The following is a 17214-nucleotide window of genomic DNA, read 5'->3' on the forward strand; positions in this document are numbered from 1 at the left end:
TTTTTCGTTTTGTTGCAAAATGTCACCTAAATGAATAATTTCCTATTTCTGACCTCAAAGAAGGCATCCACATGCTGCTTTGGTACATCCCCCTTTAAAGCCGGATACGTGTACTTCCCCATCATGTCATAGATGGCTCTCACTATCTCTGTCATTTCCTGTGAGGTACATGAAGACTGAGTGGGTTATTGAATGAAGTTGATGTTAATAATGACTGCCTATTTACATATGATATACCTCCTTATTGATAAATCCATCTTTGTTAATGTCATAGAGATGAAATGTCCATTCCAGTTTGTCTCTGACCGTCCCCCGCAGTAAAGTAGATAGTCCCATCACAAAGTCCTGAGAGAAAGACATCCTGTATGTAATGTCACTAAAATATATATTTTCATGCTGTGCCAGGAGTCCACATTTTCTTCATACCTCAAACTTTATGGATCCATTATTTCTGGTGTCAAACGCATTGAAGAGATAATGTGCATATGTGCTGGGATCTGGTACAGCAGTGAAAACAGATGAAAACATTAGACACTTTGATTATCTAAAATGTATCATAAGAAGCATGTAATATTTAAGGATTTCTCTTTTTTTAGTACCTCCATGTGGAAAAAACTGTGCATAAATGTGTTTAAATGTCTCCTCATTCACTACTCCACTTGGACACTCCTGAGGGAAAAAAACATATTATTAACATTATATTATAAACATATTATTGGCTTGAGGCCCCTTGTAGTAATCAAACTAGTTAAATAATTAATAAATATAATATAATATAAAATAATATGATATAATATGATATAAATAATATAATCATTTTATAAAAATATATTTGTAATATTATAATAATAAATGTGATTTTTTTCCCCCAATACATTTTTAATAATTATTCCACAAATCACCTGCAGTTATGTAACACATACTCCTGAGAATGGTATAAAAAATATATATGTGTGTATGTATGTTGGGCTTAAACGCTGCCATATAATACACAGTGGTTTTGGTAAAGCTTTTTTAACCCAACAAATATGAGCCGCTGTGTGGGTTGCTGAGCCTGACTGTTTATGTGTGTCTAATAGAGCATGTGAATGCTGGTATTGTGAAATATGACTGGCTGACTCTTGCTTGAGGCTAGCACACAGTGATTAGTGACACGCTGGATAATGCAAAGAGGAACAATAAGAGTTTACAGAGTTTGAAAGACAGATGAGACATGGCAAACAGAACCACGGGGACAGTATATGCAGATGAGATGCGATGATTCATAAGAAAAGATATTAAGGCATAAGGATATATTACATAAACACTATAAGCTTCTTATCAGATTCCAAAATGTGTCAAAAGACATTTGTGTTAAGTAAATGTGCAGATGTGGGAGTGATGAGAAGGATGAGATAAGAAATACTGGGCAACGTACATTTTTGAAGCCTCTGTAAAGGACTTGTAGCTCTTGCTTGGTGAAGTTTGTCTTCGCCTCGAGCTGCTCGAGACCCTCCGGCCGATGGCAGACCATTGTCATCTCTAATTCATCATCTATCTTATCTAGAGAGAAAGCAAGCCACATGTCAGTTTCAGGCTGATAAATGACCACTGCTTGCTCAGAGGTTGCTCTTTCGCAAATATCAACTTTCTCTCAGATGCTCCTCCTTAAATTTCTTGAGAGAAATAAAAGTGAGACAAATAAGACCGTTGTTGACAAAGTAAGGCTAAGAATTGGATGAGAAATGATTGTATTCACATGGAAATCTCAGGCTTCATCTTTGCAAATCTGAGCAGTGTGTGTAAAAATATTGAAATGTCTTTTGAATCTAAGACACTTTTAGTCACTTCACCCAAAAATGAAAATTCTGTCATTAATTAGTCACGCTCATGTCGTTCCGAACCCATAAGACCTTTGTTCATCTTCAGAACACAAATTAAGGTATTTTTTAAGAAATACAAGAGCTTTCTGACCCTGCATAGACAGCAACGAAACTGAAATGTTCCCAGGCCCAGAAACGTAGTAAGGACATCATTAAAACAGTCCATTTGACATCAGTGGTTCAACCATAATTTTATGAAACTACAAGAATACTTTTTGTGCGCAAAGAAAACAAAAATAACGACTTAATAACGAATTCAACAATTTCTTTTGTTCCATGTCAGTCCTCGACATGTGTCCACGAGAGTACCACAATACGTGTGCACAAAAAATATTCTTGTAGCTCCGCAAAATTATAGTTCACATGGACTATTTTAACAATGTCCTGCATGGGCCTTAAACGTGTCAGTTTCCTTGCTGTCTATGCAGGGTCAGAAAGCTCATGGATTTAATTAAAGATATCTTAATTTATGTTCCGAAGATGAACGAAGGTCTTACGAGTTTTGTGAATAATTAATGACAGAATTTTCATTTTTGGGTGAACTAACCCTTTAACACTTCTATTTTTACCTTTTCTATTTACATGTTACCCTTGGGTCAAATTATACGTAGTCATGACATTGCTTTCCACTCCTACGCAGATAATACACAATTGAACAGTGGGGAAAATATTTATTTGATCCCCTGCTGATTTTGTAAATTTGCCCACTTGCATAGAAATGAAGGGTCTGTAATTTTTAAGGTAGGTTTATTTTAACGTATAGAGACCGAATACCAACCAAAAAATCCAGAACAAACACATTATATAAAGGTTAGAAATTGATTTGCATTTCAGTGAGTGAAATAAGTATTTGATCTTCAAGCAAAACATGACTTAGGGGGTCTTAATCTTAGCACTCAGCATACCCGGTTAAAAAAGTCACCGCTCACCACTGCTTTGTAGTATCACCATTCTACCACTAGATTCTCTGCATAAGCATGCTCAGAGTTGTGCTCATATTTACACACATTCCTACGTAGAAGTACCTGTACAAATTTGTAGATCTCACACTTTGCGTGAAACTATTCTTACGCACTCATTACGCAGACATCTGTGCATACGCACAGTTGATAAATGAGGGCCCAGGTGACTATAAAAAACAAAGGAAATGACAAAGGAAAGTCATTTCTTTCCTTTGCTTATTTAGAAAAGGGCATTCATGCTTTTATCTACTACAGATTTGACTACTGTAAAGCACTTTATTCTGGTATCAGCAGGCGAAACATTCAAAGACTTCAGCTCATTCAAAACACTGCTGCCAGGCTTTTAACATGCACTAAGAGAAGTGAATAGTGATCCTTCCTGCCCTTCACTGGTTACCTGAATTGATTTTAAGATTTTACTGCTTGTTTTTAAAGCCTTGAAGGGTCAGGCTCCTGTCTATATTTGTGATTTGTTAACTCCCTATGAGCCTGATCCTCTGATAGGGCCATACTAATGGTTCCGAAATCTCGACTTGTCACTAAAGGTGATGTGCTTTTGCTGTCTGTGCTCCTCAGCTGTGGAAATCCCTGCCTGGGGATCTCAGACAGGCAAGCACATGATCCTCCTTTAAATCTCTTCTTAAGACTCGCTTTTATCATAAGGCTTTTTCTTAATCTGATGGTCAGGTGTTTCTTGTAATTATTTAAATTATTACTTCATTTATACAGTATAGATATCTTAAGTTTTGTATTTTAATTGTTCTGTATTATTATATGTTCTTATTGTAAAACACTTTGTAACTTTGTTTTAAAAGGTGCTGTATAAATATAAATACATTTTTCCTGAAAATCCTATAGTGTTTCCAGACAAAAATGACTGACATTAAAAAAAAAATTATTGTAAATCTTTAATTATGCTATATTATATTATAACTTGTTTTCTTTTCATTTACACAGTTTTTGAATCTCTTTTTGGAAATTATTGGATGCAGGCTTCATTGATCTGAATTTTTGCACCTTGCAATTTTTTGAGTGAAAAAAGAAAAAAAAAATTTACTTGTGGGTACACTGTTAAAAATTTCCTGTAGAAATTACAGTAACTTACTGGCAGCAGTTCGCCAATACTGTACAAAATACTGTATTCATATTTACAGTATAATTTAACTTGCTGTAAATGTATTTACAGTATGTGTACTGTACTTTTAGTTTTTTACTGTAAAATATGCGGTAATTTTATGGTCTTTTCTCCAGTAACATATTGAAATACAAGAAATATATATATATATATAATTTAACTGAAAATAAGAGAAATCGCTAACAGTGTAATTTTAGTAATGCTTATTTAAAAGTGCATGCTCAATTCCAAAAATAAATGTTTTTTTCCCCTCCCATTTTTTGTACGCCAGTCATTTTTGATGGGAACACCAGTGTAAAAAAGTTGGGGGAGTTGTTTTTCTAAATGTTGGAAAGAATCCTCATACTTATTGGCTGCCGCCTCTGTAAATACGCCATTAGATACTGTAAATACCTTTTTAGTACAGCGTCTAAAGGTGTGGTAAAAAATTTGCGGGCGAAAAAGGTCCATTGTCTGTTGTCAGGGTTTTAATGTATGAAGCACAGCTCACACAAAAGTCACTTTCAAACAAAGCAGCTTTCTGTTGGTCAATGTGGTAAATTTGTGTGACCTACCTGAGCCTGATGCAAAATCTGCGTGGGTAAATCGTTTACTCTCAGAAAAAAACAAATCCTGATTGTGTGGATTCCTATTGAAATGACTGGATTTCACCCATCAAATGTGTTGAACAACCATAAACGTCACCGCACCATCACTCTGTTGTGGTATCGGCACTTAAAGTACACAAAGAACAGCAATGCTAATGCTAGCTAGCTAACTACTGAATGTCTCTTTAACATCAAATAATCTTTAGTTTGGATTTTAGTTTGGGTAACATTTTCTTCTTAGTGCAGCTGGTGAGAAAAACAGAAACTTGGGGCAAACCCACAATGTACACCTCCACTTCAAAGACTTTCACTTTGGTTGGAAAGAAACTTGGATGACTCATGTCATGTGTTTCGACATATACACACACACACACACACACATGCACACACACAGGCTCACACACACTTGCGCACTCGCCCCCTGTAGGCCATGCTTCTGCTGCTTCTGTGTCAGCTCCGGCAAAATGATTGGTTGCGGGTAGAGAGGCAGATGGGGTGATGGGGAAATCAGTAGAATGAATGAAAATGGCCATGGGTGGCTTGAGGGAAGACCTTCATCTTTCACAGAACACTAGAGAGCCATTGCATCTCCTTATAAATGCTCCAGCCCTTTATAAATCCTCTCTCTGGTTTTCAAACACACACACTTTAAGCTTCCATATATCCTCAAATGCACATAGATGTGCATATATAAAGCGATGGAAGGTTTGTAATATTTGAGATGTTAAAATACTTTCTCAGTTTGTTACATTGATTGTTAAGTGTGCGGAGGGAACTATAAGAAAGCCATTAGTGGGCTGATTTCCCTGAAGAGTTTTAAACATTGTGCTGCTTGTGCCGTTCCAACGTATCACTTTTGGATCGAACCATAGTGTAATTTTGTGGCATGATTTGGGCTGCTAATGTCAAGGGTATGTGCTTGAATTCACACAGGATTGGACCATATTGTGGTTAAACCATATGTTGGTGAAAAAATAAAGTTCTCTATTTGATAGATTTCCAAACTATTTTGAGTTGAACCGTCATTGACGATCTATTACATTAATTTTCCCCTTGTACTCAACATATGGCCATATCAGCTTCATAATTTAAAGCACAGCCAATAACACAACTCTGTCACTAATGAGTTTTATTAATTTTTTATTTCCTAACTATAGTGTTCAGCATGCCGCTACTTCCTGAACACATAAACTCACCAACGCATTCACACAATAAGATAAAGAATGATCTCATTAGCCATTTCAGACTAGTTTGGACAATTTATGGAAAACAAATTAACCGATTTCATCATGGTTAACAGATTTTCCCAGCTAAAGATCTGCTTAGAGCAGTATGAATGGCTGTCTTATGCTGGTTGGTCATTTGTGGCTGAGAAACCAATATGCTTTTCATCAGTGAAATTTCACCAGCAGTGAACACTCTGGCTTTGTGACATTATCAAAACAAGAATTTTGTTTGAGCATCCCGACCAGCCTGACGACAGCAACACTGGCTCAACCAATGGTGTGAATTTGGGGGCGGGGCGATCTATTTGACCGACCAGTAGCAGGTAATGTTTATGAAACCTATTTGGAAAACATTCCTTAATATTTATCTTTAATGCTGCTAGTGGCACAGAAATGACACACTTCACTTTTAAAATCTCCGACGGAAGAGGATCATCTCTTTGTACCTGCTGGACAAAGTCTGATATTGTTTCTTTTTCAAAGCACTCAACACGAAATTCAGCTTTTCTTTCTCAGGAATAAATTACATTTTAAAATCTATATTAAAATACAAAGCAGTTATTTTAATTAGTAATAATATTTCAAATATATATTTTTATAATATGTATAAAAATATATTTTTATAATTCAAATATATTTTTTTATAATATATATTTTTTAAATCAAATAAATGCAGCCTTGGTGAACATAAGAGAAAAACATGAACAAAATCTTACCAACCCTTGTAAACAGTATGCTATGCTGGCGTTTGTGCTTACACGATGCTGGTTATTTGTGAGTTAAATTCATCATAGCTAATGCTGATCTTTCTTTTTTTTTTGTCATTTTAGCAGCTTAATAACCACTGATGACTATTTACTTTCATTGTATTCAAAAGAGCAGCAAGAGCATTCTGATAAACATCTTCTTTTGTGTTCCACAGATAAAGGAAAGTCATACAGGTTTGGAACGGCATGCAGGTGAGTAAAGGATGACAGAAGTCTTTCAAAACATCATTGTAGTACCATCATAAAACACAACACACTCTCAATAGTCAAATGTCAACGTTTTCTCTGCACCAGCAATTTTCAGATCCTTCAGCATCCTTTTCATTTCTTTGCAAGTCTTGCTTCAGCCTTAATCTCTGACAGATCTCTGACATTTTCAAACAAATTCTGTCTCTTTGGAAAGACTGCAAACCATTTTAACCAACTTGACAAGATAAGTTTGTAATGGAGAGCATAAACTTGAAGCTGAACTGAGTTATAACAACAGAGCAAACAGCGTCCATTAGCTGTTTCTTGAAAAACTCCCAGATATTGTCAGATCTGTCTGATAACTGATGAGAATGTAATGGATACATCTAACAGGAATGACTAGATGTGAAGCTTCTGCTTGTGAAAGAACTCAACAGGGCAGCCCCTCATTTCATCACTCTTAATTATCCCCTCTCTGCCTTTTAACACAAGCAAACTGATGTGAGAGTGAGAATGAAAAGGGAAGGTGAGAGAAAACTAAGGGCAACACACCTAAGAAAGATGTAGTGTTAATTATCAGAGGAAGAAGAGAGAGAAATAGACCAATCACTGATCCCCATATTCACTGCTTCACTTATTGTTTGTGTAATATCTATCATTAACTTGTTGAAAGCATTTTCAAATTCTATTTTTCATATGTCCATATTCCTTACTTCATTTATTGTCACCACAATGAATCTAGTATAACTATCAATAACTTGATTTTTAAAAAATATATATTTTCAATTTCTCTGTATTAATATCAAGAGTAAAATATCAATCAATAACATGTTGAAAGCAATATTTTTTCCACTTTTTATTTTCCATATCTCAATATTCATTACTTCATTTATTGTCTGCACAGTGAATTTCTAACCAATAAGACCAAATTCATTCATTCATTCATTCATTCATTCATTCATTTTGTACCCTTGTATCTTTTTCTTGTTTTTATGGTGTGTGCAAAATAATCATGCACAACAATAAATTACTTGGAAGCTGAAATTGAAAAATGGGAAATGGGAAAGACATACTGTAACAAAAAAGATAGAGGGGCCTGACGATGTGTTTTTAGTATGGGAAAATGGAGAGATCAGTAGAGAATGGAGAAGTAAGACATCAGCACATGAAAAAATTAGTCAGTAGAGTGGAAGAGCAACAGAACACAGCATGGGACTGAAACTCTCTCTCCTTCCATCTATTTCTCTCTCTCTTCCTCTTTAAAGCTTAAAACAGCGACAAAGCCCTTGAAAACAGGGGCAGTAGGAACACACTAAAATAAACTTTAAAGACACATTTTCCATTCATGCAGCTATTAGTGCCATTAGAGTGCTTCCTCTAGCACAGTGATGGCGGAAAGTTAAAAACAACAACAGCACAAGCCTTCTTGTCAATCTTTTCTCTATTGATTTTTAAAACTGAGATTATCTCTGAGATTGATTGTGTCTATTGAACTCATTAGGAAAATCACTAGATTAAATTTGTTAGCTACAAGCATATTGCAGTGCAATTTTGGACTCCGTAATTGTGACTGGAGAGTGTTGCATTTTATTTCATTTTCTAGTTATGTGTCAATTATAAATATTTTTAATGAGTCAATTATAAACAAGTCAGGTTAAATAAAGTTTACTGCCATTCATTCTCAGTACAAGCCAAGTGTAAGAAAATAATAAACTGCAGTTCATGGCGCTACATATAAGAAGACAGTGTCATTAGAAGCCTGCCTTTGATGTCAAGCTCAACAATATATATCCTTCTAACAGGTAATTAACCAAAGCAACCCGCCCACATTCAACCGCGGGGAGCTCTAGACCACAGTGATTTGATTGATCTATAGGGGAAGATGTCAGAGAAAAGCGACAAATAGCAAGCAAATAGTTAAACAGCAGGATGAATATTCATGAGCAGCTGCTGTAAGGCAGTACAAATCACTTGTTACTGCAGCGCTGAACTTCCCTCTCATTAGGACTGGGGTTGGGACTGGAGTCACACCCTTCACGTAGAGCTGAGAATCCAAGCAAAGGCCTCCAGACCAGTCTTGGATCACTGATCTTTGAATGGAGCAATGGTTTGTGTGGAGCCTAATGTCCCAAAGCAGTTGTCATACGGTAAATTGTTACAGGCTGGAGCGAAGGGAACAGAAGACCATCTGCCAGATGACAGCAGTTTATGATGACATTTAATTTTGCATTAGACCATTTTAAGAGATTGTAGAGGAATAATTCACCCCCAAAATTGCAATTCTGTTCATTCAAATAAGTTACTCTTCTTTATGTTGTTCCAAACCACCAATGATTCGAATCACAAGTTAAGGGGTTGTGCAGAATTTAAATTCATGAGAATGAATTAAATTCATAAGTATGAATTTGAACTGAATTGATTACAGGAATTTGAATAGGAATAAGAGGAATTGGAATTTACTCAATAATTATTCAAAGAAAATCAACACAAGTAATGCATTTCGGAGAAATCGGTTTAAATGTTATCGTAATAAAATATTTATTGTTCTAGTGTTCTCTGTCTGTAAGGCCTTTAAGGCTTTAAAAAACTTGGCTTTTCTAGTTAAAAATTATATTATATTTGCACTTCAATTTATTCAAGCAACCAAATGTATTGGGTTTCTTTCATATTTGAATTTATATTAAAATGGATTCAGATTCATTGTAGGAGCACTTTTTTTGTGGAGCAGCTTTTTATTTTTGGAACAGCATTGTATGGAAAAGAGCAGATTGGACATTTTACAAAATATATTTTTTGTGTTTCACAAAAGAAAATCACAATGACATAACGGTGAAATATATAATTAAAAAATTAGGTATTTTATATCTAATAATCATTATAATAATAATAATAAAAATTATATATTTAAATGTATAAGCACAAAACTCCTGTTTCATAAGTTATTCCTTAGATTTGCAATGCAGTTGACCTCTAATTTAGTGCATAATTTAGTGATTGATTGAATGAATAAATGATTGATGCATATTATTACTAAAGTTTAATTATGATTAAACTTGTGATCCCTTGGTCCAATGGACCAAGAACAGTAGCAGTTCTGTACAGAATTCATGTGTATAATGCTTCCCTTGCTATCATGTCAATCATAACATCCCATCATCTGCCGTACAAAGCATTAGAAAGCTGTCTCCATGACAACTACACCATGGTGCATGTGAACAGGAAGAAGGTTGATATGTGAGCAGAGTGTTAAAACAGACGAAGGACAGACAAAGATGCTTCCCCCCCCACACACACACACACTGTCCATGATGTTTATCTGTGAGGGACGAGGTTAAACCATCATTTGTAAACAGCAGACCGTGATGTGTCGCCTGTCAACTGAATATCTTCTCAACCTCGCATCCTTTCTGTCCTCTCTTAGCTCTTTAGTTTAACATTGTCTGTACATAAATCTCGTCTTTTTTTAAGTGTCATCTGTCTTTGAACACAAACAGGACACTTTCGTTTCCTTAAGCGCTCTTTTAGTGACTAAGTTAGCCATTGTGTCATTGATTTAGTGCTGTTATTGATACTTCAAAACTCCTTTAGTCTTTGTCCATTACAGAATGCATAGAGTCAGATAATCTGTCATTAGTTAACATACCTCTAGATGGTTGTCTTTGACTTGTCTGCATAGTCAGTGTGCCCACTACTGCTCCCATGTTGTCACCGCAAAGACACGCACGTTCAAACTATTAAACGTTGAGTCCGCCAGTCTGTCTTTGTTGAATCCCCTGCTCTTGTTTCCCTCTCCACTCTCCTCTCATTTGTCAGTGAATGAAGACAAGCTGGAATTTTCTTGCTAAAAGCATATGGTTCCTTCCTTGATGCCCCTCCCACAAATTTCACTCCCTCTCTCCCTTCATTTCTCTTTCTTTGCTCTCGCTCTTGCTGTTTCTGCTTGGTCCCGTTTGTTATTCGGTGTCAGGAACTGTTGCTGTGCAGGCGGATCAGCCTGATGGGAAGCAGTAGGAAGAGTGTGAGGATGAAATGCTCCCCTCTGTGGCGCGCACATACACACACACACACACACACACACACACACACACACACACACACAAACAGCAAGCAGATCTGTTCCTTATGGAATTGCAAATTTTCACTGAATGTGGCAAGATGGATGATGACTTTCGTTCACACTCTACTGCTCTTATATGCTCAAGCATTTGTTGTTATATCATGGTGGGATGTTCCATTGACTTCTGTTGTTCTTATATGGTGCGAATTATGTTTTCTATACTCTAACCTAAATCTAAACTTCACAGAATCCATCTGAAAGGGATACTTCAGTCAAGAATGACAAATTTGTCAATTACTCACCCTCATTTTGTTTCAAATCTGATTAATTAAAAAAAAAATTGAAAAATGTGTTTTTGTTCATGTTTATGTATGGAAAAAGATCCTAACCCTAACTATAGAAAGAAAGAAAGAAAGAAAGAAATAGAAAAAGAAAGAAAGGGAAACAAATTCTTGAATACATTTTGTGTGAGCTGTCCCAAAAATAATTACTGTCCCTTTATTCTTGATTATTTTCCTCATAGGTACACTGTAAAACAGCTGGTTCCATTTACAGTAAAATGGCAGCTGTGGTTGCCAGGAATTGACTATAAAATATAGTTACAATGTTTCATTACAGGATTTCATATTGGTGCAGGTATATTTTATAACTTTTTTCCGTATATTATGTGATATAACATTAATAATGCAAGCTATAAAAATCTATGTTTTACTTTAAACAAATAATAATTAAGTAAATAACAGAAAATGTAACACAAATCATCCTAACACATTTTACAGATAACAAAAATAATAAATTGCCGAAATTTTTTTTATATAAAATGTAATCATATGTGATGTTTCATGTGGGGACTTCTGAGAATGTTTTAACTGTTTTTCACCATGAATTATACAGTAATTTATACTTTTTACTTGTAAACCCCACACATTTCACAGTTTTGTACAGATCAATTATGTATAATTTATGTAAACATTTACCCAGTTAACAGGTTTTTACTGTAGCATTTTTAGCCTTTCTCTGTAAAAAATTACAAACATTTTACAGTGTACCACTTGCTGGTCACCCAGTGTTGGTGATTTTACTGCATTTGTGGAGACATTTAGTTCCCATACTGTAGGCAAAACCTTATCCACATACATCAAATGAGCTGTGGTACGACTATGAATATTTGGTTTCATCATCCACTGTTCATTTCCAGTTATGAGCCTTTGTGCGTGCATGTGTGTGTGTGTGTGTGTGTGCGTTTGCAATTTAGTGTCTCAGATAAGAATGTTTCACGGATCAAGAACTCTAATTTTCAGTGTGTACGATGCACAAATGTGCGTTTTTGATGTACTGTACATATAATAAAAATGACCCAACGACTCCGTAAAATGACCCAAATACGCTTGTTTGTTTCGGTATTCTCTCTCATTAGTGGGGAACCAACCCCACAAACTTTTCCGATTAAAGAGATGGAAACAGAGATAAAGAAAAACAGAAAGAGGAAGCAGAAAGACAAACTACAGAGGCAAAGAAATTGCCGTTGAGGGATGTCTGAGTTTCAAAACAGCAGGTCTGTAACCTTATTAATAATCCAAAAAAGATGAGACTTCAGACGGACGAGCTTTGGGCTGGGAGTGAGGAGAGAAGTTGAAGGTAATGAGTAATTACATAATATCAACCGGCACCGCTCCGTATTACGCAAATCCAGCAGGAATGACCTGAAAATCAGGCCAAGATATCCAGAGATATCCACATTCTATCACATAGGCATCTGCATTCCTTCACTACAACCCGGTCTGCAACAACACAACACCCTGAGGTTGTACCACCTGCCTCACACAGGATAAAGACGCTGGTATCAGCATTCAAATTTCATCAGAACACATTTTTTTTGTTGATGAAAGACGTTTGTAATGGTTTTCTCGCTTTGGCACTCATCCTTGGAAGAGAAACCATGATATCCAGCAAACGACTGGCATGTGTGAAATCCAGGCAGGCAGGTGTAAGCCTCTTTTCTCACTCCAAAGTGTCTATGTTAGACTTTCCTTTGCAGACACCTCATTGAATCTGCTAATGCATTTGGGAGATGGTTACAGATGATCGGCTTACCCTTGGAAACGTATTCAATGGTGCGAATAACAGCCTGAAACCTTGTATCACTGAGAACCTGTAATCATAGTAATATTGTTAATAGGTTTTGCAACAGAAGTATAGTAAGAAATGGCATAACAGAATTTTACCAGCAGTGCGGTTTAAAAAAAAACAGCAATATGTTTGGATTATGCATGTTTGAAGTAATTCATAATTCATCTCTCCTATTCTTGCGTGTGCAGAAAGCCATTGTTTCTGCACAGCGTTTCCTAACATAATTTGTGGTGTTGCATTTAATTTTTTAAGCTACTGATCTTTAGATTACATAAAAATGATCAAAAACCTTCTACACTAAGTGTGAGATGGAAACATTAACATATATTAATATTATTATACTGTAATTTGTTATAATAATACCAAACAGTGTTTTTCATTGTAGCTTAAAATGAATAAAATGCAACCAATATAAGCCATGCATGTGAACTCATTTAAGCATGTTAAATTAAATATGACTTGGGTTTGTTTCTTATATTAATTGTTATATTCCTCAAGTATTGATCACAAAAGAGTACTGTTTATTTATTTATTTCCTCCCTCCTTAAGGTGTCGATTCTGGTGTTCCCGGGATGCACCAGGGCATGAATAATTAATAAGACATCAGGTTTTCACTTGTTTAGTAACTTGTTTTGTGACATATGTAATTCATTTTCTAGTTGAAATGATCTATTATTTGCTCATTGGTAAAAAAGAGAAAGAAAGAGAGATTACCTGTTAATTGTTGCAAATATCATGTCTTGTGTGTCAAGTATTGGGCTCTTTGTGTTTTTTCAACTAAAATTAGACATAAGTCTTCCACATCATAGGCTGTTTGAAAGGGGTCATATGATGCGATTTTTAAGCTTTCCTTTGTCTTTGGAGTGTTACAAGCTGTTCGTGCATATATAAGATTTGTAAAGTTGCAAAGACTATAAAGTCTCAAACCCAAAGAGATAAAAACGCCCTTCCTAAAACACCTCATTTAAACACGCCCCCAAATATCTACGCCACTGTGTTGGAAGATTTGCATAACACCGCCCAAATGTTTACGCCAAAGAAAGAAGCCGTAACTTTTATTCTCACTGTAGTATTGTTGCCGCCACCGCCATGTCGTGGAGACTCTGTGTGTTTCCAAATATGGTATGGGCATAACATTTCCATCACACTAAGTTAAACCTGCGAGTTGCGTCTTCAATGCATATAAAAACACAAACATAGCATTGAAACACGGTAAAGCTGCAATGCTTTATATAGGCCATTCCTACAAACTACAAAAACTAGAGGAAGACTATTTAAAGTCGAAACTGAAATCTCCCCAACACATGAACCTGAAGCAATGCCCTTCAGAAATCCAGCAGAAGTTCTAGTCCGTCAGGGCTGAGTGCCAAAGCCGACATACAGTTTGTATCTCTAGTTAAAAACTCACAGGCAGCTCCTGTAACTCCTGGGGATTTTAGTGAAGACTTCAAACAAGCTTTCTGTCTTCCTGCTCAGAACTCGTAATCCTCTTGGCTCCATAATCATTCGTCGGTCTCCGGTGTGTGTATATGAAATGTGGCTCTCTCTATTGCTCTTATGAGTGTGTAAAAACACATGCTCCCACATGTGAGTGCAGTGGTGTTGATGGTGTGTTGATTTGTTGCAGTATTGTTTTAGCGTATTCTGTTGTGCATTAAAGCTGTGGAGAATCAGAAATGGTAAATTTGTATGGAGTGTAGGTTAATTAACCTTCAAGGCATAAATAATCACTAACAAACCGCCTTCTCTTTTTCCTCTTTTTATGCATTTTCTTATCACATACTTGCAGCCTGATTGCTCCTCTTTTCAAACCCTTCAAATCGCCACCTCCATGCTTTCAGCTCTGAGCGTTACAGGAGGTAATAATTTTGGAATAAATGGCCATGTAATACTTTCATAATCCATAATGCCTTGTATGGAGCCCATGCCAGCATATGCCAACACATTCACTTCATCCTTCGCACATGCACACGCTGCACATTCACTTTATCAAAACTAAATTAGGCTAATTAAAATTGCTATTTGCTTGCCCTTTGAGATATAAATTCTGGCATTTAGGACGTGAATAAAAAAATATTATTTTTCCTTTATAACACAACCCCAAGAGGAGTTTTTCTAATTTAGCTAACTTCAAGTGGCATTCTGTTGCAATTTTGTTGTCCAAAAATTATCTAGGTTAGAAACACACACGCAGACATTCGAGTTGCACATTAAGTAGAACAATAAATGTAAAATGTTATGATAAATGTATTAAAAAAGTTATATATTCTAATTCGCTCAATCTTCTCATCTACTCGTCTACCACTCACAAATAACTTATGAAAGTATTTCTAGCGGTTAATGTGTAAATTGGATCCTACCTGTCCTGAAGGTGACCTGTTTGGTGTGCATAGAGAAGGTCCCAAACACTACACCCATCTTCAACAGAGTTCTTCACTTCTTCACTTTCCTCACTTTAGATCTTGGTTTGAAAAAAGCACTAGTCCCTGTTTTTGTCCTTATCTTCTGATCTTTCAACCTTCTTTTACTCTCAGGGTTGTTAGTTACTTAGCTCTCGCTCTCTCTGACTTTCCTCCGCGTTCTGTCTGTCTATCATGTGGACTCTGAAGGCTGCTCATCATTTCCTGAGCTTTTATTGGGGGCTGAGAGAGACATGGAAAGAGAGAGAGCGAGAGAGATGGTGAGTGGTTCATTTAGGAATACTAGTGGAGAATGAGGGAGAGATAAAACTGAGTAATTAATAGGTCTATCCAGCAGTGTAAGAACAGACTCGTGGTGGGTGCTTAGAAAAAGAAACAATATCAGACTTTTTCCAGCAGGTTTGAAAAGATGATCCTTTTCAGTCAGAGATTTTAAAAGTGAAGTGTATAATTTCTGTGGCACAATACCATTATCAAAGAGAGTTGTGAAAATAAGGAATGTTTTCCAAACAGGTTTCCTAAACATTGTCTGCTATTGGTCGGTCAAACATATCGCCCCACCCCCAAATTCACACAATTGGTTGAGCCAGTTTTTTGGTGTTACTTTATTTGATTATGCATATATAATAACTAGCATATATAATAAGTAGGCTATAGCACTTTTGTTGTATAGCAATTTAGGTTGATGCATTGGTTGAATATACACTACCATTCAAAATTAGAATTTTCATTTTTGGATGACCTATTCCTTTAAAGAGTAATAAGATCAGTATCATGCAGTTTTAGGTAACAGCAGCTGTATGTGACCAAAAGTGTAAGTTTTATTGGTTGGCCAGTTCTGTGCAGTGGAAAAGAGTTTAGAAAGCAACCACTTATTTGCTGTCAATTAGCTCTGGGTATCTATGTCCTACAATCCACACTGTAACACTAAAAGAGTTAAAGAACTGTACTGGCTTGATATTGTTAAACTGAGGTTATTTAGCTCATTATATGGTGTTTTCAAAGCTAATGTATCAGTCGCTCGACAGCGGCAGCTGCAGCTCACAGTATGTGAGTTACTGCCTGGGGTAGATCATCAGCCCGTGCCCCCTCATATACCCACAGTTCACAGTCAGCTTCTGCTCCAGGCCTGCTGTCGACTGTATGTAAACTAGGTCCCTCGTGACAGCTTAAGGACTGCAGTATGATTTGCAAGTGTGATACGATTACAAATGCTACAAATGCATGGCGTGCTGTTTATGCCATGAAAAAATTAACTGGTTGTTGAGTTGTGCAGTGTTTTTCAGGTTTCTTACTTGTAGTCAGTTTCTTTATGAATAGCTGTTACACATGTTTTTGCCTTGTAGGCAATTTGTTGAGCCTGTTGGCTGCAGATATATTTTCCTTTTGTCATACCTAATTTTGCCAGCCACCTTCAGAATGCTTACAGAGGCATTAAGTCATTTTAATACAGCCCGTGCGATTTTGCTCAAGTGCATTTATTTTGGATATTATACTGCCATCCTGTGGTTACTTATGGGACGCTTTTGTGTTTTGCAAAAAGTGTTTCATGAAATTGAAAACCGAGTCAAAGGCCAAGAATTAGTGTATGGTTTTGCAGATTTGGTGTGTGGTTCTGGTGTTTGAGTGTCAGGTTTCAGAAATTGTGTGACAAGAAAAGATTTTGTGTGTTAGCAGTTGAAAAAAAAACTGTAAATATTGGCTAATGAACTACATAGACAGCAATGCAACTGAAACGTTCTCAGTGGTTCAACCGAAATTTTATGAAGCTACGAGGAACATTTTTTGTGTGTTAAAAAAGAAAACAAAAATAACAAAATCTATTCCTGTAGCTTCAAAAAATTACAGTTGAACCACTGATGTCACATGAGACTATTTT

General features: G+C 36.1%; 1 protein-coding gene across 3 annotated transcripts in view; it reads right to left on the reverse strand.

The window, feature by feature from the left end:
- Positions 1 to 17214, reverse strand: part of kcnip1b (Kv channel interacting protein 1 b) — a 42501-nt gene that overhangs the window by 7142 nt on the left and 18145 nt on the right. Inside the window, exons 1-6 of one of the 3 annotated variants that reach the window (XM_016528493.1) lie at positions 15276 to 15443; positions 1418 to 1542; positions 600 to 669; positions 427 to 497; positions 238 to 345; positions 54 to 158 (exon numbers count right to left, since the gene is read on the reverse strand). In XM_016528493.1, coding sequence (XP_016383979.1) covers positions 54 to 158; positions 238 to 345; positions 427 to 497; positions 600 to 669; positions 1418 to 1542; positions 15276 to 15333 — 537 coding nt within the window. In that variant the 5' untranslated portion in view covers positions 15334 to 15443. Of the gene's footprint in view, positions 1 to 53; positions 159 to 237; positions 346 to 426; positions 498 to 599; positions 670 to 1417; positions 1543 to 10371; positions 10557 to 15275; positions 15444 to 17214 lie in introns of those variants that run through there. The other 2 variants (XM_016528492.1, XM_016528491.1) reach the window with 2 other exon arrangements.

Source organism: Sinocyclocheilus rhinocerous, unplaced genomic scaffold (assembly GCF_001515625.1).
Source record: "Sinocyclocheilus rhinocerous isolate Xijiao unplaced genomic scaffold, SAMN03320098_v1.1 scaffold603, whole genome shotgun sequence".
Classification (NCBI taxonomy): Eukaryota; Metazoa; Chordata; class Actinopteri; order Cypriniformes; family Cyprinidae; genus Sinocyclocheilus; species Sinocyclocheilus rhinocerous.